The following is a 20,668-nucleotide window of genomic DNA, read 5'->3' on the forward strand; positions in this document are numbered from 1 at the left end:
GCTTGAGAATAATATCCTAACTAATTGGTTACAAAATGAGCACAGATCAACCCCCCCACCAGGTCTTAGGACACTGAAAACAATCTTAAAAGACATTTATTTAAAAAAAGATAAAAGAATCACCTCTGTAAAATTAGGATGGAAGATAACTTTACAGGGTAACAAAAAGATTTAAAACACAGAGGATTTCCCCTCTAGGCAAATCTTTAAAGTTACAAAAACAGGGATAAACCTCCCTCTTAGCAGAGGGAACATTCACAAGCTAAAACAAAAGATAATCTAACCCAATTTTTTGCTATTTTTGCAATATTAAATGCTTATCTTAGATATGGCTTAGGGAGATGTATTTTCCCTGCCCTGGATCCTTGTTGACTCTGGGAGACACAGACAAGAAACCTTCCCCCACAGATTTGAAAGTATTTTTTCCCTTATCGGTTCTTTTGTTCAGGTGCCACCCAGGTAATTTGAGCTTCTTAACCCTTTACAGGTAAAAGAGGAATTAACTCTTTACAGGGTAAAGAGGGATTTTATGTTACCTTTAGCTCTATGTTTATGACAGGAGTGCTCTGAGTTACTACAGAGAATTCTTTCCCGGGGTCTGGCTGATGGGTCTTGCCCACATGCTCAGGGTCTAACTAATCACCATGTTTGGGGTCAGGAAGGAATTTTCTCCTGGGTCAGATTGGCAGAGACCCTGGGGGATTTTCACCTTCTTCTGCAGCTTGGGGCATGGGTCACTTGCTAGTTTAAACTAGTGTAAATGGTGCATTCTTTGTAACTTGAAGTGTTTAAACCATGATTTGAGGAATGTGGAAACTCAGCCAGAGGTTAGGGGTCTATTACAGGAGTGGGTGGGGGACGTTCTATGGTCTGTGATGTGCAGGAGGTCCGCCTAGATGGTCATGATGGTCCATTCTGACCTTAACATCAATGAGACTTATGAGACTTATGAGACTTGGGTGCCCCTGCTCTACAATGGGAACAATTACACTTGGCTAGTCAACTATTCGCTCCACTGTGCCTTCAATCAGGCCTCTAGCATGCCGGTGTGTTGTGTGAATGAATGGTCATTCTCTGCACAATGCAGCTATAAAGAGCTACAGAAGTGCTAAGGATCATTATCTGTTTGAGGATTTCAAACAACACTACAGACAGAGGATGGACATTGCAGCTGGGGTGTTCAATGAGCCTAAGGGAGTTTCTGGTGCAGTTTCCACTGAATGTTATGGAGAGCTGGGTACCTGACTCCCCTAGATCCCTCTGAAAATACCAGGGTGCAAGGATGACTGACCATTTATTCTTCATGCCATAAACTGACGTCTCTCTCAGCTCCGGGAGCAATCGCCATTGTAAAATGTGACAAATATGCATGCAACAGTGGGGTGAATTATAGGTTTCTTAAGCATTTGGCCTTGGACGGTATTTGGAACATTATTCCTAACTATTGTTCTGGTCTATCCCAGACCGTAAGGTTTGAGTGGAGATGATTTTCAGAGGCGTTGAGTAGAAGACGAGGGTTGTTATGTGAAAGAGAAATGAGGAAGTCATTGAACTGTAAATCTTGGAAGCTGCATCTCTGTTGTTTCTTTCTACTGGTTTGTGTCTCTTGCCTTTTAGATTGCAAGCTGCTTGGAGTAGGAGTGGCTTCTATGCTATGTTTATGCAGTGCCTAGCACAATGGGCCTCTAACCACAGGTGGGACCTTAAGAGTCTACCAGAAGACAACAAGAAATAATAAACATAACTGATATTTGCTAATTTTTTCCCTGTTACTGAGCATTTGATTTGGAGTTTTCAAAAGACATTAAGAAAAATGGAAACAAGAATTCCATTTTGTGAAAAATGGCACAGTTTTGCACTCTGTTTTTATTCCAATATGGAACAAAAATGAGACTCAAATTGGGTCCCCTACATCCCAAATAAGTGCCCTAAATAATGGGATAGAAAGCTTTTTTTTTCATTTTTTTTTAATTAGAAATTTCACTCTGTACCTGAGACACCACCCTGGTGAGATTTTCAGCCAAACTTAGTGTGTTTTCATGAACTATTCCAGTTTTAACAAAATGGCATTTTTCAAAAAGGATAGTTTTCTAGATTTTTTTTAACCACTCTAGGCACAAGTAACACAAGCCTGGTTGAAGTTCAGAAGAGTGTAAAGAATTTAGGAGTAGAAATCCAGTCAACCTTCAATACGACTTGTGCAAAAACTCCAACTCTGTCCTGAGTACAGAGCAAAGTTGTTTTCCAAGGTTAGTGATGAAAAGAATGGGCCAAATCCTGAAACTTTCTCAGGGGTGAGTTGAGTGGGGTTGATGGGCAAGACCATTAAGACATGAAAGATACCATAGGATGAACATGCATCCTCATGGGCCTTATAAGAATGATGAATTGAGATCTCATCTTCATTGTGGAAAGTGCACAAGGCAGGACGGTGTTGAGTAGCACCCCTTTTCCCTTCTCTTATCTTAGCTGTATTAACAGATTGTGGGGCCTGCACTACTGCACATCCAAATGTGTGTTCAACATGTTTAAATGCCTTATGATCTCTCATGTCTTCACAGGTGGACGTCATGGCTGGCACAAAAATAAGAAATCAAACCAGCGTGCGCGAGTTTATCTTACTGGGCTTTCCCGGCACTTGGTATTTCCGGATGGCCCTTGCTGTGCTGTTTTCTGTGATGTACATCCTAACGATCCTAGGGAATGTGTCCATCATAGCCCTAGTGAGGACCCACCCACGGCTTCACACCCCCATGTACTTCTTCCTCTGCAATCTCTCCTTCCTAGAGATCTGGTACACCACAGCATGTGTCCCCAAGGCCATTGGCGTCATGCTAGGCACAAGCCAAACCATCTCTTTCACTGTCTGCCTCCTGCAATTGTTTTTTCTCCTCTCCATGGGCTCCACAGAATGTTTCCTCCTGGCCGTCATGGCCTATGACCGCTATCTGGCCATATGCCACCCATTGCGCTACAGCTCCCTCATGAACAGAACTTTCTCTGGTCAGCTGGCCCTCGCCTCTTGGCTGTGTGGTTTCCTGGCTATCTCTGTGCTCATGTCTCTAATATCCAGGTTGCCTTTCTGTGGCCCAAATGTCATCAATCATTTTATTTGTGACATAGATTCCTGGATAGCCCTTTCCTGTGCTGACATGCGCCTTGTTGAGCTGGCAACATTCATCGACTCATTCATTGTTGTCATGGTCTCATGTGCAATAACCGTGGTCTCCTACATTTTCATTATCTCCACCATCTTGAGAATCCCTGCAGCCCAAGGCTGGCAAAAGGCCTTTTCCACTTGCACGGCCCATCTCACCGTCGTAACTATCTGGTACAGCTCTGCCATTTTTCTTTTTCTCATGCCGTCTGCACAGAACTCATTGTATTTGAACAAAATTGTCAACATCTTTAACATTATCATAACTCCGCTATTGAACCCTTTCATTTACTCTCTGAGAAACAAGGAGGTAAAGGAAGCTTTCGGAAAGACAGTCAGTGGAATCTTAAGTGGTTTTAGAAAAGTAGAAATTTCATCAAAATGACCAAGACTTTAATTATAATGTCCTGAAGGTAATTGATATAGGAAGCAAAAGGATTACGTGATGGATTTTTCAAAGGACAGCCAACTCCTCTTCTTTTGCAATTGTAATCAGACCTGCAGCCTACCCCAAACCCTAATGTAACATTTCCTTAGTGCATGTTTTTTGTCTTTGTTTTACAGCTTTCCTCATTTACTAAAACAACCTTGACAGATGAGCCCCAGTGGGTGGAGGAAACTTTTTTGTGTTGAAGAATCCAAGATGTTAGGTTTCAATGTCACTCAGCAGGATCTGTATGGATGGATCCATTGTTAATTACATGAGGGCCAAGGGAGGGAGGTTTCCAACTTCCATTGGATGATGTAAGCCTTGCTGCAGCCCTAGGCAGGCTAACATTTGTATGTGTGTGTGGTGGGGAGGTGGGGGAGGGAAGGACTCTAAAGCAACCCACCACAGTAGCATTTAATTTCAGAAAGGGAAAGTACACAAAAATGAGGAAGTTAATTAAACAGAAATTAAAAAGCACAGTCACAAAAGTGAAAGGCCAACAAGCTCTATGGAGACTTTTTAAAAACACCATAATAGAGGTTCAAATTAAATGTGTAACCCAAATTAAAAAAAGCATAGTAAGAGGACCACAAAAGTGCAACCATGGCTAAACAACAAAGTCAAAGAAGTGGCTGGAGGCAAGAAGAAATAGGAAAATAGGAAATGAAATCCTACTGAGGAAAAAAAAAAAGAGAATCAACTCTGGCAAGTCATTTATAAAAGCATAATTTGGGAGACCAAAAAAGAATTTGAAGAGCATCTAGCTAAAATTTCAAAGACTAACACCAAATGTTTTTTAAGTACATCAGACAGGAATCCTGTCAAATAGTTGGTGGGGCCACTGCACAATTGAGATGCTAAAGGAGCACTCCAGTAATGTCAGGCCATTGTAGAGAAGCTAAATGAATTTTTTTCATCAATCTTCACTGCAGAGGATGTGAGGGAGGTTTCCACACCTTTAGCCATTCTTTTTAGGTGGCAAATCTGAGCAACTTTCCCTGATTATGGTGTCAATACAGATGTTGGAACAAGTTGCTAAATTGAGCAGTAATAAGTTTCCAGGATCAGATGGGATTCAACCTAGAGTTCTGAAGGATCCCAAATAGGACATTGCCCAACTACTAAGTGTGGTACATAACCTATCATTTAATAAGGTTCTATATCATACGACTGGAACATAGCTAATGTGACACCAATTTTTAAGGATCCAGAGTCAATTCTGGCAATTGCAGGCTGGTAAGCCTAATTTCAGTACCAGGGAATTTGGTTGAAACTATAGTAAAGAATAGAATTATCAGACAGGTGGATGAACAGGATTTGTTTGGGAAGAGCCAACCCAGCTCATGCCTCATCAATCTATTAGACCTGCTTGAGGGAGTTAACGAACATGTGGATAAGGGTGATCTAGTGGACACAGTGTACTTGGACTTTCAGAAAGCTTTTGAAAAGGTCCCTCACCAAAATCTCTTAAACAAACTAAATGGTCATGGAATAAGAGGGAAGATTCTCTTATGGATCGGTAACTGGTTAAAAGACCGGAAACAAAGAGTAGGAATAAATGGTCATTTTTCAGAATGGAGAGACATTAATAGCAGGGTCACCCATGGATCTGTATTGGGCCATGTGCCATTCAATGTATTCATAAATAAACTGGAAAATGGTGTAAAAGGTGAGGTAGAAAAATTTGCAGATGATACAAAGTTTCTCAAGATAGTTAAGTCCAAAGCTGACTGCAAAGAGTTACAAAGGAATCTTTCAAAACTGGGGGACTGGGCAACAAAATGCCAGATAAAATTCAATATTGAAAAATGCAAAGTAATGTGCATTGGAAAACATAATCCCAACTGTACATACAAACTGGTTAGATCTAAATTAGCTGCTTCCACTCAAGAAAGAGATCTTGGAATGATTGTGGATAGTTCTCTGAAAACATCCATTCAATGTGCAGAGGCTGTCAAAAAAGAATGTTAAGAATCGTTAGGAAAGGGACAGATAATAAGACAGAAAATGTCATAATGCCACTATCTGAATCCGTGGTGCGGCGACACATTGAATACTGTATGCAGTTTCAATTGCCCCATCTCAAAAAAGATATATTAGAATTGGAAATGGTACAGAAAAAGGCAACAAAAATTATTAAGGCTGTGGAACAGCTTCTATATGAGAAAAGGTTTAAAAGACTGGAACTTTTCAACGTGGAAAAGAAAAACTAAAGGGAGTGCCCATTGATTGATTTCAATGGTGGTTTATTGGTCTATAAAATCTTGACTGGTGTGGAGAAAGTGAATAAGAAAATGTTATGTACTCTTGCACATAACACAAGAACTAGGGATTACCCAATGATATTAATAAGCAGCAGGTTTAAAACAAACAAAAGGAAGTACTTCTTCACACAGTCTACAGACAACCTGTGGAACTCCTTGCTAGGGGATGTTGTAAAGTCCAAAAATATAACTGGGTTAAAAAAAATAGATATGTTCATGGAGGATAGGTCCATCAATAGCCATTAGCCAGGATGATCAGGGATGCAACACAATGTTCTAATTGTCCCTATCCCTGTTTGCCAGAACCATAGAACATCAGGGTTGGAAGGGACATCAGGAGGCCATCCAGTCCAACCCCCTGCTTAAAGAAGGACCACCAACTACTTTTTTGCCCCAGATCTGTAAATGCCCCCCTGAGCTTACAGCTGTGGGTTTAGCAGGCCAATGCTCAAACCACTGAGCTATCCCTCCCCCCTGGAGAAACTGGGAGTGAATGACAGAGGATGGATCACTCAATTGCCTGTTCTGTACATTCCCACTGAAGCACCTGGCATCAGCCATTGTCAGTAGATAGGATACTGGACTAGATGGGTCATTGGTCTGACCCAGTATGGCCATTCTAATGTTCTTGTGTTCTTAAGCAGAGTAGATCATGTCGGAATATCAGTCAACCAAATAAACACATTTCTGACCAGAGAACATGTTGCAGGAACACACAGAACTCTTAAGTAATATAAATACATTGCTGACAAGGTGGTAGAGGAACACACAGACCCCTTGTAAAGAGAAGGATAGGATGACAGGGTAATAGATGAGAATATTTTGTTAGAACTACCAGGTACAAGGCTGGTAACAACCTACTGTAATACGTAAATTGGTTGTGTCAATGTATGAAAGGAAGAGTGAAAGGAGGGATAATAGAATTGGCTCAGAGGACAACATTATGTTGACTGAGTGAATATCTTGTCACAGGCAAACATGTGTTAGTAAAACTGTAGCTTGGTGTGTGGTACTGTTTGTTGTTGACAATAAACCTAGCTGAGCCTTTGCCACCAAACTGAGTGTTGGTCTTTTTTTTAATCATTAACATCGAGGTCTGCTGAGTCAAAAAGCTGCAAGCTGCACTGGTGCAGCCAACACCAGAGCTCCTGGCACAGCACAGGAGAAAAGCAAATACACACAACAGCAATAACAACAGATGTCAGATCTAGTTTCATGGTGGCATTTTCAAAGGTGCCTGTGGGAATTAATTGCCAAAATACCATTGCCAATACTCAGTAACACAGCACTGCCCCCATATTCTTCATGATGGGTCCTCCAACATGCTCCTGGCCAAGATCCATGAGAACATCGACTCGCTTCTGTACTCAGACCTCTTCAACCAGTTCATATGTATTTTAGACGCCCTTTCTGGTCACTTATGCAACGACAGGACATGATGACAGAATCTGCTTGGTGTAACGAGTGGTCAGTGAAGACAGTCATTAATCACTCTCTAGTCACTGACCCAACAATCTGCTCTTTGGGTTTTGACCAGTCAAGACACATGTGGTCTTCCCTGAACTGGTTTTGAATATGACAGGGCAATTGTATGGCCAAGTTCTTCAAATGGAGTTTCTGTAATGACCTGCACTGTAGAGGCAGTCAACTTCAGACTACGTTGCATATCCTTGATGAGTGCCCATTGACTGATTTCAATGGTGGGTTATTGGCCCTTCACCTGGCTGAGCACACTGGGCATACTCTGATTATAAGAAGTTAGGAATTTTAGAAAATTTTAGAAAATTTAGAAAATTGATATGTGTAAGCTCAAAATTTTGCCTCTCCCACCAACAAAAATTGGTCCAACAATAGATGTTATCTTACTAACCTTGTCCCTCTAATATTCTGGGACTGAAACAGCTACAACAGCACTGCATACATAAAAGTTTAAGCTTTTAATAGCTTACTATTAAACTATTAAGATTAATAGCTTACTAACTGATAGGTCTCAAAATGTAGTAATTAATAGAGAATCATCATCTAGCAGGTATCTTGCCGATATGGTCCTGCTGGGATTGGTTGTTGACATTGTGCTTTTTAACATTTTTATAAACAATTTAGATTAAAGCATAAAATAACCACACAGTTGCAGATGATGCAAAAATTGGGCGAGTGGTAAATAATGAAGAGGCGAGGTCCCTGATATAGGGAAATATGGATTGTGTGGTAAACTGGATGTAAACAAACAATGATATGTGTTTTAATGTGTGCAGTGTGCAGAGGCGGTCAAAAAAGCAAACAGGATGTTAGGAATCATTAAAAAGGGGATAGAGAATAAGACTGAGAATATATTATTGCCCTTATATAAATCCATGGTACGCCCACATCTCGAATACTGTGTACAGATGTGGTCTCCTCAACTCAAAAAAGATATTGTAGCACTAGAAAAGGTTCAGAAAAGGGCAACTAAAATGATTAGGGGTTTAGAGAGGGTCCCATACGAGGAAAGATTAAAGAGGCTAGGACTCTTCAGCTTGGAAAATAGAAGACTAAGGGGGGACATGATAGAGGTATATAAAATCATGAGTGATGTTGAGAAAGTGGATAAGGAAAAGTTATTTACTTCTTCCCATAATACAAGAAGTAGGGGTCACCAAATGAAATTAATAGGCAGCAGGTTTAAAACAAATAAAAGGAAGTTCTTCTTCACACAGCGCACAGTCAACTTGTGGAACTCCTTACCTGAGGAGGTTGTGAAGGCTAGGACTATAACAATGTTTAAAAGGGGACTGGATAAATTCATGGTGGCTAAGTCCATAAATGGCTATTAGCCAGAATGGGTAAGAATGGTGTCCCTAGCCTCTGTTCGTCAGAGGATGGAGATGGATGGCAGGAGAGAGATCACTTGATCATTGCCTGTTAGATTCACTCCCTCTGGGGCACCTGGCATTGGCCACTGTCGGTAGACAGATACTGGGCTAGATGGACCTTTGGTCTCACCCGGTACGGCCTTTCTTATGTTCTTATGTAATGTGGTTAAATTTAAATGTATACCAACCGGGACAAAGAAAACAGGCCATACTTACAGGATAGGGTCTCTATCCTGAGAAGCTATGACTCAGAAAAAGTTTTGCGGGGCATGATGGATAACCAGCAGAACATAAGCTCCCAGTGAGATGCTGTGGTGTAAAGGTCTAACAATGCTTGAATGCATAAACAGGTGAATCTCAAGAAGGAGTAGAGAGATTATTTTGTCTCTGTATTTGGCACGGGTGCAACCACTGCTGGGATACTGTGTCCAGTTCTGCTGTTTGAAACTCAAGAAGGATGCTGATAAACTGGAAATGGTTCAGAGAAGAGACACAAGAAAAATGAAAGGATTAGAAAACCTGCCTTATTGTGATAGACTCAAACAGCTCACTCTAGTTAGTTTAACAAAGAGAAGATTAAGGGGTGACTTGATCAAAGTCTTTAAGTTCCCAGATGGGGTACAAATATTTATAATGGACTCTTCAACTTGGGAGAGATAGTTCTAACATGATCCAATGGCTGGAGGTTGAAGCGAGACAAATTCAGACTGGACAGTCACATAAGGTGTTAATTTTTGCAATGAGTTCCATTAATTATTGAAAGAATTCACTAAGGGCGGCAGTTCTCCATCAATCTTTTAAAAAAAGATTGGATTATTTTTTTAATAAAAGATCTGCTGTAGGAATTATTTTGGGAACATTGTATGGCCCGTGTTATGCAGGAGGTCAAACTAGATGATCACAATGGCCCCTTCTGGCTTTGAAATCTATGAATCTATAGATTTATGAAGTGGTACTTTCCCCTGTTACAGGAGTGCTCTGTAGTTGTATATCTGTAAATGGTGACTATCAGGTGAAATCAGGTGCTAGTGGATTGCACCCAAGTATATGCAGCAGAAATCCTTGCTCCGTACTCATAGTTGTGGGGTTTTTGAGAACGCTTTGTGTCCAGCAGGTGGGATGAATCAAATTATGGCATTTCTCGTTATTTCACAGATGGGGAAAATGAGGCTAAAGGAGGGGCTCAGGTAAGACACTGACGTTCACGAAGTGTGGGAAGCATTTGGAAAAGTGTGCCTGTTTCTTAGCCATTAGTACTGGTGCTTTAACCAGGAGATGAGCCGGATGTAGCAGAATGTGTTTTACCTTCTAGGGAATTCTGTGAAATTCTGTTCTGATCAGACATCCCCAGGGTGATGGGTAGGTAAGGGAGGAGTACAAAACATTCCCTCTCGTGCAGCCAATTTGAGCTGCAGTTCATTAATATGGTAGGTAGGGCTAAAAGCAGGTGAGTGGTGATGGAAAGAGATTCTAACCAATGCAGATGTCTAGACTTTACCAGAGTCTTTTGGTTTTGGAGTGTCAGGTTCCCATTTATAATAACAATAGCTCACACTTTCCCAACAGTGTAAAAAGTGGAAGTGATTTAGACTCATCACACACAATTTAAGCCCCCTGGACATTGCTACAGTGGTGTAGAGTAACCTTCATGGAAATAGCAACAAAGAGTCCTGTGGCACCTTAAAGACTAACAGATGCATTGGAGCATAAGCTTTCATGGGTGAATGCTTCATGGAAATGAGCATCAGGTGAAAAATCTTCCTATAATGGATATATATCTAGTGTTGGGAAAAGCAAGATATACCCCCATACAGTGAACCATTTTTTAGGATCCATGACTGTTGTGTGTCCTCTTGAGAGAAAAAGATTGGGAACAAAGGGAGTTTTTATTGACAAGCTCCGTCAACAGAGCTGGTAAGTTAGACCTGCTAGCCAGATACAGCTGGAATTGTAATTAAAAGTAACTGTATTGTGAAATAACTTTGCCTTTCTTGTTAATGTGAGCTAGCTGGAAATCCTCCAGCCATTCCAAAACTTTTCCTCATTGAGGAGTCAGCTGACCCATACTGGTAAAATGGATGCAGCTTACCCCTCTTGTTTAATATACTATAAAGTCTAGGAAGAACAAAAGGAAATAGTGTTCATTGTACTCTGAATAATTAATAGAGCCAACTGATTTTTTCATCAAATATGCTGCTAAAAATAACAATATTTTAGTTTTCATTACAATTTTTCATGTACATTTTTAGGGGTTTCATAAAAAATATTTTTGTTAAACTAAAAATGTTAATTTTTAAATCAAAACATTTCTATGACAGGGTTCTTGGCCTACTGGATGGAGGGAAGCAGTATATGTCATATATCCTGATGTAAGTAAGGCTTTGACACAGCTCCTCATGACATTCTCATAGGCAAATTAGAGAAATGTGGTCTAGATGAAATTACTATTAGGTGGGTGCCCAACTGGTTGAAAGACTGTAATGAAATAGTAGTTATGAATCGTTCTCTGTCAAACAGGGAAGACGTATCTAGTGGGGCTCTGCAAAGGTCAGTCTTGGGTCCAGTAGTATTCAATCATTTTACTAATTACTTGGACAATGGAGTGGAGAGTATTCCTATAAAATTTGCAGATGACATTAAGCTGGGCGGCGTTGCAAGCAATTTGTAGGGCAGGATTAAAATTCAAAATGACCGTGACAAATTAGAGAATTGATCCAGACTTAGCAGGATGAAATTCAAGAAAGACAAGTGCATATTACTTTGCTTAGGAAGGAAAAATTGAATGCACACCTACAAAATCTGAGTTAAGTGGCTAGGTGGTGGCATGGCTGTAAAAGATCTGGGGGTTATAGTAGATCACAAATTTAATATGAGTCAACAATGTGATGTAGTGGCATAAAAGGCTAATGTCATTCTGGGGTATATAAACAGGAATGTGGTATTCAAGACACAGCAGGTCATTGTCTCACTCTACTTGAGGCCTTAGCTGGAGTACTGTGTCCAGCTCTGGGTGACACACATTAGGAAAGATGTGGACAAATAGGAGACAGTCCAGAGGAGAGCAACACAAATGATAAAAGATTTAGAAAACTTGACCAATGAGGAAAGGTTAAAAAAAAAAACTGGGCATGTTTAAGTTTGAGAAAAGAAGACTGAGGGGGAACATCCTAAGAATCTTCAAAGAGGTTAAGAGCTGCTATAAAGATGATGGTGATCAATTTTGCGGCATGTCCTCTGAAAGTGGCAGCAAGGAAGTTTTAGGTTAGGTATTAGGAAAAGCTTTCTAACTCTAAGGGGAGTTAAGCTCTGGAATAGGCTTCCAAGGGCAATTATGGAATCTCCTTCATTGGAGGTTTTTAAAAACATGTTGGACAAACAACTGTCAGGGCTGGTTTACTTCTCCATCCAACAGTGCAGGGGGCTGGACCAGCTGAACTTTGTGAGGTCCCCTCCCACCCTAATTTTCTATGATTCAGTTACCAGGAACACTAATGAATTAACCTCTTGAAATTTACTGGGTCAATAATTTAGCTGTGGCAAATAGAGAAGACTATATATGTTGTTAGCTGGCTTGTGTGTGTGTGTTCTTTCGGGGTGCTGTTTCAGCTCTGCGCAGAGAACTGGTTTAGCAGACCTCGAAAATACTACCCAATGTGGTTAAGTGCTGAAGGCTGGAACATCGTTGCCTTATAGCACTGTCCAGGATGCCCAGTGCTTCTGTCCTTGGTTATTATTAACAGCAGATAAGGCAGCCTCCTCGTTCAGCAGAGCTTGATGTTACTCATAAAGAAAGACCACAGACATGGTTCGGTGACAAAGGCACTCAGCCAGGCTTATTGCCCCTTAGGGACAGTATGAATGTCCTGACTCTGTTATTACAAGTACACTAGCACATGAGTGTTTAGTAGCAAGAATTGGATCAGTCAGCACTGGGAGTTTCTGTCATCTCCTAGGCCACACAAAAAATTAAGGCAAAGCATCTTGACATTTATAGACTAAGATAAACAACTAACATACATAACCTACACACCACCTTATGTATTAAATGGCATCTGTTTGTTACCTCCCCTTGTTCCTAATATCTTAGACCCAACATCCTTATTCATTGATTTATCAGTCCATCTTAGCTTCTACTAGATTGAGATGTATCTGTACTAGCTGGAATATATTTATGTAAATATCTAATGTCTAATATGCTAGCAACAACTTTTCCAAGGAGGTCAGACTAATGGAGCCTCTATCCCAGTATCTTGTCTTCTGATTGTAGCCCATGTGAGAAGCTTCAGAGGGAATGAACAGAAAAGTACAGTTTCGAGTGATCTATCCCGTTGGCCAGTCCCAGCTTCTGGCAGCTGGAGGTTTCGGGATGTCTATATCTGAGATCAGGGCAGAGGGCACAGAAGGGGAATATGAACTCATATATTCTATGCCCAGTTTCTCTCTGATTTGGACAAATCACTTCACCTCCCTGACTTACTTCCCTCTGCTGTACAATGGGAACAATGATACTTGCCTAGTCAACCATTCACTTCATTGTGCCTTCAGTCAGGCCTCTAGCATGCCGGTGTGTTTTGTGGATGAATCAGGGCCGCCCAGAGGGGGGTACAAGTGGGGCACTTTTTCCCATGCCCCGGGCCCCGCAGGGGCCCCACGAGCTGCTTCGTGTTTTCGGCGGCACTTCCGCGGCAGGCCCTTCACTTGCTCTGGGTCTTCGGCGGCGGGTCCTTCAGTGCAGCGGAAGACTCAGAGCGAGTGAAGGACCCACCGCTGAAGTGCTGCTGAAGCCTCGGAGCACCGCCCAGTGAGTATAAGCACCAGAGGGGGCACTTAGGCTGCTCTACCACCACCACTTCATTCTTCGGCGGCAATACGGTGGTGGGTCCTTCCCTCCGAGAGGGACCCGCCGCTGAATTGCCGCCAAAGACCTGGCCCTGCTCCAGGACCCCTGAATCCTCTGGGCAGCCCTGGGATGAATAGCCATTCTTTACACATTGCAGCTGTAAAGAACTACACAAGTGCTAAGTATTATTATCTGCCTGAGGATGATTTCAAACTAACCTACTGGAGGAAGGACATTGCAGTCAGGATCCTCAAAGAAGCCTAAGGGAGTTAATTGTCCAACCTCCACTGAATGTTCCCGACAGCTGGGTACCTGACTCCCTTAACTCCTTTGAAAATACCCAGTTACAATGATGATCAACCATTTCTTCTTCCTGCCATAAACTGACGTTTCTCTCAGTTCAGGGACAGATGGCCTTTGCAGAATGTGGCAAAGTACATGCAATAGGGGGGTGGGTTATAAGTTGTTTCTTAAGCATTTGGTATTGGACAGGGCTTGGAACATGATTCCTAACTATTGTCGAAGAAAAACTTAGTTCTCGCTTTTTGTTTGGGTGCAGCAAAATCAAATACTTTATTATTTTCTCCAGTAATTACAATGGAGGGAGAGAGTGCCATAGGACACAGGGTCGCCCCAGTCCCAGACAGGTCTCTCAACTGGTAAACAATTACATCAAGCCTTTATACCTTTGTTACAGACAATTTCTAACAATCATGGAGACAGTAAAAAGCAACAAATACATTTTGTTTATACATAAGCTTTTCTGCTATCTTACTAGAAAAAGCAAGACTGCACATTGCAAGGTCGTAATACTTTCACACAGTTCACTCTGTCTTACATTATCTTGCTTCTACAAATCTCACGTCATAAGGGTCACAGTATGGCCTGACTCTTGCTAACTGACTAACATGCATTAAAATCCCCTTCAAATCCTTATTAATTCTTTCCTTGCTTCCACACTATTGATTTGGTCTAGCCCAGACTGGAAATGTTTGAATGGAGCTGAGCCCAAGGGAAGTGAGTGGAAGAAGGGGGCTGTTATGTGAAAGGGAAAGTGGGAGCCATTGCACTGTACATCGGGGGAACTGTTTCTTTGTTGCATGTCTCTACTTGTTTGTCTTCTGGATTGTAAGCTGCTTGGAATAGGGAAGGTTTCTAGGCTATGTTGTTGCAGTTTCTAGCACAATGAGGTCACAACCATAGGTGGGACTATAAAATTCAACCAGAAGACACATAATCAATAATAAACAAAATTGCTAGTTTCTAATGTTGTTCCTTATTGCTGAGAATTTGGGGTGAAGGTCTCAGAAAGGATTAAGCAGAGCTGGCCAGAAAACAAGAATTCCCTTTTGTGAAAAAGTCACAGTTTCACACTTCATTTGCATTGAAATATATAACAAAAATGAAAATCAAACTTGGTCCCCTACTGTGTCAATGGTGGACCAGATGCTATCTTCTGCCTAGGCCCCTAGGCCTCACTAAACACTGACAAAAGCACAGCTGGAAACCAGTCTGCTCACCTGGGTGTTAGCATTGTTCAAATAAATGTTAAGTTTATAAGAATGTATTTAGTGTTTGGATTTTATGAAATGCTGGCGAGTTGCTGCATGCTTCAATCTCACCCATAATATCTGAATCCCATTGTCATAGGTTTCACCCCCACTTAGAGCTGTTGGGTTCCAAAATGGGGACCTGCATGGACTCCTCTAAACTAAAATCCTAGTTTAGATCTGGTAAAAGCTGCCACCACCCAATAATGTACGTGTATTGGGACACAGTCCTTCCCCAAAATCCTTGGGGATCCCAAGAGCCCCAAATCCATGGAGTTCTTACACCCAGGAGAAATAAACCATTCCCCCCTGCTTCCTCCCCCCTCCCTTTTCCTAGGAGAGATACCGGGATCCAACTACAGAGGGATGACGTCCTCCTCCCTCCTCCCCTTTCCCTGAGAATTCACCCAAGGAAAGATCAACCAAGTCCTTAACAGAAAAAAGTTATTAAAGAATAAAAAGAAAGTAACTGTCTCTGTAATACCAAGATGGAACAATACACAGGGTCTAAACTTATCAATCTCTGGAGAGAATCCCCCCTCCTTTCTTTCTCAGTAAAAGCAATAACAGTACAGAATTAAAGAAATTCTATAGCAAAACACAGAATTGCAAATACAGAAATAAAAGTATAAGAATACTAGTTCCTTGCTAATACTCACTAGCTTGAATAGAAGAATTTATTGCAGAAACCTGGGAGGACTTGATTAAGATGTCTGGACTCCCTTAACTCCCAAGAGAGAGACTCTAAAAAAAAAAGATACAGGAAAAAAAACTTCTCTCCACAGGGATTTGAAAATCTCTTGTCCCTGATTGGTCCTCTGGTCAGGTGTTCACAGGTACTGCTTGTTAACCCTTTACAGGTAGAAAAAAACCTTAACCCTTAACTAACTGTTTATGACACCCATCTTATAAGGATTTAAGCCTTTGCTTTGAAACTATGAAAGTGTTTGCAATTAATCTGTGAACCCCACAGTCAGGAGAGCAGCATTACCAAGTGTGAACTATGAGTTTACTACAAGAGGTGTCATTTCCTGCCCAACAAAAGAAAGCCTGGAGACACCAGATGAACCACTGTGTAACATCAGTGGGGAAAAGACTTTGTTGATTGCTCTCCCCACACCCAGGAAGAGGGAACGTGCACAAAGCCTCATTCCCTCACTGTTTGAGCTTTGGAGTAAGGGAATAAAAATCCCTGACCAGAAGGGACTGGATCATGTTGCATGGCATTTGGAGAGGACGATATTTCTAAACATAAGTAAGGGATCCCCAAGCTGCTTACCTTGGGTTGGCCCTAAAGCAGTGGTTCTCAAAGCTGGCCCGCTGCTTGTTCAGGGAAAGCCCCTGGCGGGCCGGGCCAGTTTATTTACCTGCTGCATCTGCAGGTTTGTACGATTGCGGCTCCCACTGGCCGCGGTTCGCTGCTCCAGGCCAATGGGGGCTGCAGGAAGCGGCGCGGGCCAAGGCATGTGCTGGCCACCCTTTCCGCTGCTCCCATTGGCCTGGAGCAGCAAACTGCGACCAGTGGGAGCCGCAATCAGCCGAATCTAGGACACAGCAGTAAACAAACTGGCTCGGCCTGCTAGGGGCTTTCCCTGAATAAGCGACAGACCGGCCTTGAAAACCACTGCCCTAAAGGACGTAGAAAGCTGATATATTACAGCAGCTTCTATCTCCTTTTGAAACCTAGGACTGTAACTCATTTGGAGTGTATGCTTAGCTGCCTTAACCTTTTAAATAATTCTCTTATTTCTTTTTCCTAGTTAATACATATATAGTTAGTTTATTATAGGATTGGCTACAAGTATTGTCTTTGGTGTGAGATCTAAGGTGCAATTGACCTTGTGTAAGTGACTGATCCTTTGGGACTGGGAGTTACCTGAATATTATTGAGATTTTTGGTGTAAGACAAGCTGACCTGGGTGGAAAGAAAGACTGGAGTGCGCAAGGGGACTGTCTGTGACTCCATGGTAAGGCTGTAATAATGCTCGAGATGCTAATGCTTGATAATTGGTTGGACAAATCTAAGTATAGAACACACAACCAGTTGGGGGTTTGTGCCCTCATTGATCACAGTCTGCCCTGAGTTTGGCCCTCATGTTAGTGAGCCAATCCAGACAATATAACATCTATATCCCAAACAAGTGCCCTAACCACTCGGCTAGAGAGCTAATTTCTTTTTCAGGTTTTCATTTTGATCAGAAATTCCATGCTGGAACTGAGAAACCATCCTGATGAAATTTTTAGCTAAACCTGATATGTTTCCTTGATATGCTTGCCAGAGAATGTTGCGAAGGCCAACGCTATAACAGGGTTAAAAAAAGAACTAGATAAATTCATGGAGGATAGGCCCATCAATGACTATTAGCCAAGACGGTCAGGGATGGTGTCCCTAGCTTCTGGTTGTGAGAGGCTGGTGTGGGCAGCACAGGATGGATCACTTGGTGGTTGCCTATTCTGTTCATCCCCCCGGGGCACCTGGCATTGGCCACCATCGGAAGACAGGATACTGGGCTACATGGATCTTTGGTCTGACTGAGTCTGGCCATTCTTATGTTCTTATGTAAATATTTCAGTTTTAACAAATTGGAATTTTTCAATGGGAAACAGTTTTGTAAAAAAAAAAATAAGACAAGCTCTAGGCCTAAGTGATGTAAGACCCACTGAAAGTCAGAAGAGTGTACGTGACTTAGGGGTAGAAATCCTAGAAATTTCAATGGGACTTGTGAAAAAAAATACTTACTCTGTCCTGAGCAGAGAGCAAAATTGTTGTCAAGGTGAGGCATGAAGAGAATGCACCAAATCCTGAGGCTTTCTCAGGGGTGAGTGGAGAGGAGTGGAGGGGCTAAATCATCAAGACAGAAAAGATACTATATTGTCAGCCACCCACTGCATCCTCGTGGGCCTTAGAGGACTGTTAAGTGGAGCTCTCATCTCTATTGTGGAGGTGGAATGTTGCACAAGGAAGAACGATGTTCAGTAGCACCCATTTTCCCTTATCTTCTGTTAGTTTTAGTCCTAGATTTCTGGGTCTGCACTTTAGCACATCCAAACATGTGTTCAACATGTTTAAATGTCTTATGATTTCTCATGTCTTTACAGATGGACATCATGGCTGGGACAGAAATAAGAAACCAAACCAGCATGCAGGAGTTCATCCTCCTGGGCTTTCCTGGCACTTGGTATTTTCAGATGTTCCTTATTGTGGTGTTTTCAGTTATGTACTTCCTAACCATCATTGGGAATATGTCCATCATAGCCTTAGTGAGGATCCACCCATGCCTGCACACTCCCATGTATTTCTTCCTCTGCAATCTCTCCTTCCTGGAGATCTGGTACACCACAGCATGTGTCCCCAAGGCCATTGGCATCATGCTGGGCACAAGCCAAACTATTTCATTCACTGTCTGCCTCCTGCAATTGTTTTTTCTCCTCTCCATGGGCTCCACAGAATGTTTCCTCCTGGCCGTCATGGCCTATGACCGCTATCTGGCCATATGCCACCCATTGCACTACAGCTCCCTCATGAACAGAACTTTCTCTGTTCATCTGGCCCTCCTCTCTTGGCTGTGTGGGTTCCTGGCTATCTCTGTGCTGGCAACTCTAATATCCAGATTGTCCTTCTGTGGCCCTAAAGTCATCAATCATTTCCTTTGTGACATTGATGCTTTGACAGCACTCTCCTGCACAGACACACGCTTCGTTGAGCTTGCAACGTTCATTGTCTCAATCATTGTTGTTGTGATCTCATGCGTGATAACCCTGGTCTCCTACATTCACATCATCTCCACCATCTTGAGAATCCCATCATCTCAAGGCCGGCAAAAGGCCTTTTCCACTTGCTCTGCCCACCTCACCGTTGTGACTATCTGGTATGGCTCCACCATTTTTCTGTATGTCAAGCCTTCTGCACAGAACTCATTGGATTTGAACAAAACAATCAACATCTTTAACACTGTTGTAACCCCGCTACTAAACCCTTTCATTTACACTCTAAGAAACAAAGAGGTGAAGGAAGCAATGGGAAAGGCATTAAGAAGGATGCTAAGTGGTTTTGAAACACCATGGATTTAGAAGAATTGTAATCCAAAGGACCAAACATTTAAATAAAATGTCTGAAGGTCATTGATATAATTGAATATGAGGCAAAAGGATTAAGTTATAGATTTTCAAAGGACAGTCCACTCTTTTTCTCTCTCAACTGAAGGTGGACACCTGCATCATATCTCAAACCCAAGTGTAACAATTCCTTATAGTGTACGTCACTGTGTCTTTGTTTTACAGCTTTCCTGAATTACTATAACAACTGGCTATTCACTCACAAATGAGCTCAAGTGGGAGGAGGCAACTTGTTTTATGCTGAAGATTCCAAGATGTTAGGTTTCAGTGTCACTTAGCAGGATCTCTGTGTGTGCTCCCATTGTTAATTAAATTATGCCCAAAGGAATTAGGTTCCCAACTCTCATTGGTTGTTAGATCTAGATCAAGCTGCCATTTTCAAAGCAGCCCATGTGAATTAATTGCCCCAAACTTACTGAATTTCAATAGAAGTTAGGTTTCTAACTTTCTTAGCGGCTTTAAATTCCATCTTTCACACTCGAGCTTCCCTTCTTATGTTTACTGTATAAACCTTGTTTTTCAGTAGTGGGAACTTAAATGATGTCATGGAACTGCAAGGAAGAAGGCCATACCAGTTCAATACTGACCTGGTTTACAGGGGAAGTGAAGGGAGTTATAAAGAGTAAAAAAGTAAAAATAATATATAACAAACAAAAGAAAGGGGAAGTTGATAGCAATGGGTATAAATCAGAAGTAAGGAATTGTATAAAATTAATGTGGGAAGATAAGGGACACAATGAGAAATCTTTGGTCAATTGAGTTTAGGACAATACTAGTTTGTTTGTTTGTTTATTTGTTTGTTTGTTTGTTAATTATAAGGAACAGAAGGATATTGTCTCTTTCTAGATAGAAAAGCTATAATTATAACAAATAATGCAGAAAGTGCAAAAGTGTTCAATAAATATTTCTGTTCTCTGTTTGGGGAAAACACATTATATAGTCTTTTCATATGGCCATAAAAAAACTCTTTCTCTTCCACTAGTATTTGAGGAGGATGTTAAACAGCAGCTACTAAAGTTAGACATTTTTAATCAGCAGGTCCTGATAACTTGCATCAAGAGTTATTAAATTGCTGGCTGAGGTACTTCTAGGACTCTTAATATTTATTTTCAGTAAGTCTCAGAGGACTGGGTGAGTGCTAGAAAATTAGAATAAAGCTAATGTTGTGCTAAATTTTAAATGTGTAAACAGGTTGTCCCGGGTAATTATAGGCCAATCAACATGACCAGTCTCAGGCAAGATAATGAAGTGATTGAAATGAGACTCAATTAATAAAGACTTAAAGGAGGGTAATGTAATCAAATGCTAATTTACATGGCTTTATGGCAAATAGATACAGTCAAGCTAACTTGATCTTTTTGTGTGTGTATAAAGTGTTTGGTTAATAAAAGTAATATTGTCGATGTAATATACTTAGACTTTTCTAAAGAGTTTGACTTGGTACAGCAAGACATTTTGA

General features: G+C 41.4%; 2 protein-coding genes across 2 annotated transcripts; both read left to right on the plus strand.

Moving 5' to 3' along the window:
- Positions 1–2,570: 2,570 nt before the first annotated feature.
- Positions 2,571–3,542, plus strand: LOC120379988 (olfactory receptor 6F1-like). The gene has a single exon (XM_039497498.1). It carries the CDS (start codon positions 2,571–2,573, stop codon positions 3,540–3,542), a length of 972 nt encoding a protein of 323 aa, XP_039353432.1.
- Positions 3,543–18,201: 14,659 nt separating this feature from the next.
- Positions 18,202–19,164, plus strand: LOC120379989 (olfactory receptor 6F1-like). The gene has a single exon (XM_039497499.1). It carries the CDS (start codon positions 18,202–18,204, stop codon positions 19,162–19,164), a length of 963 nt encoding a protein of 320 aa, XP_039353433.1.
- Positions 19,165–20,668: the final 1,504 nt, after the last annotated feature.

This window comes from Mauremys reevesii, linkage group 13 (genome assembly GCF_016161935.1).
Source record: "Mauremys reevesii isolate NIE-2019 linkage group 13, ASM1616193v1, whole genome shotgun sequence".
In the NCBI taxonomy this organism is placed as follows: domain Eukaryota; kingdom Metazoa; phylum Chordata; order Testudines; family Geoemydidae; genus Mauremys; species Mauremys reevesii.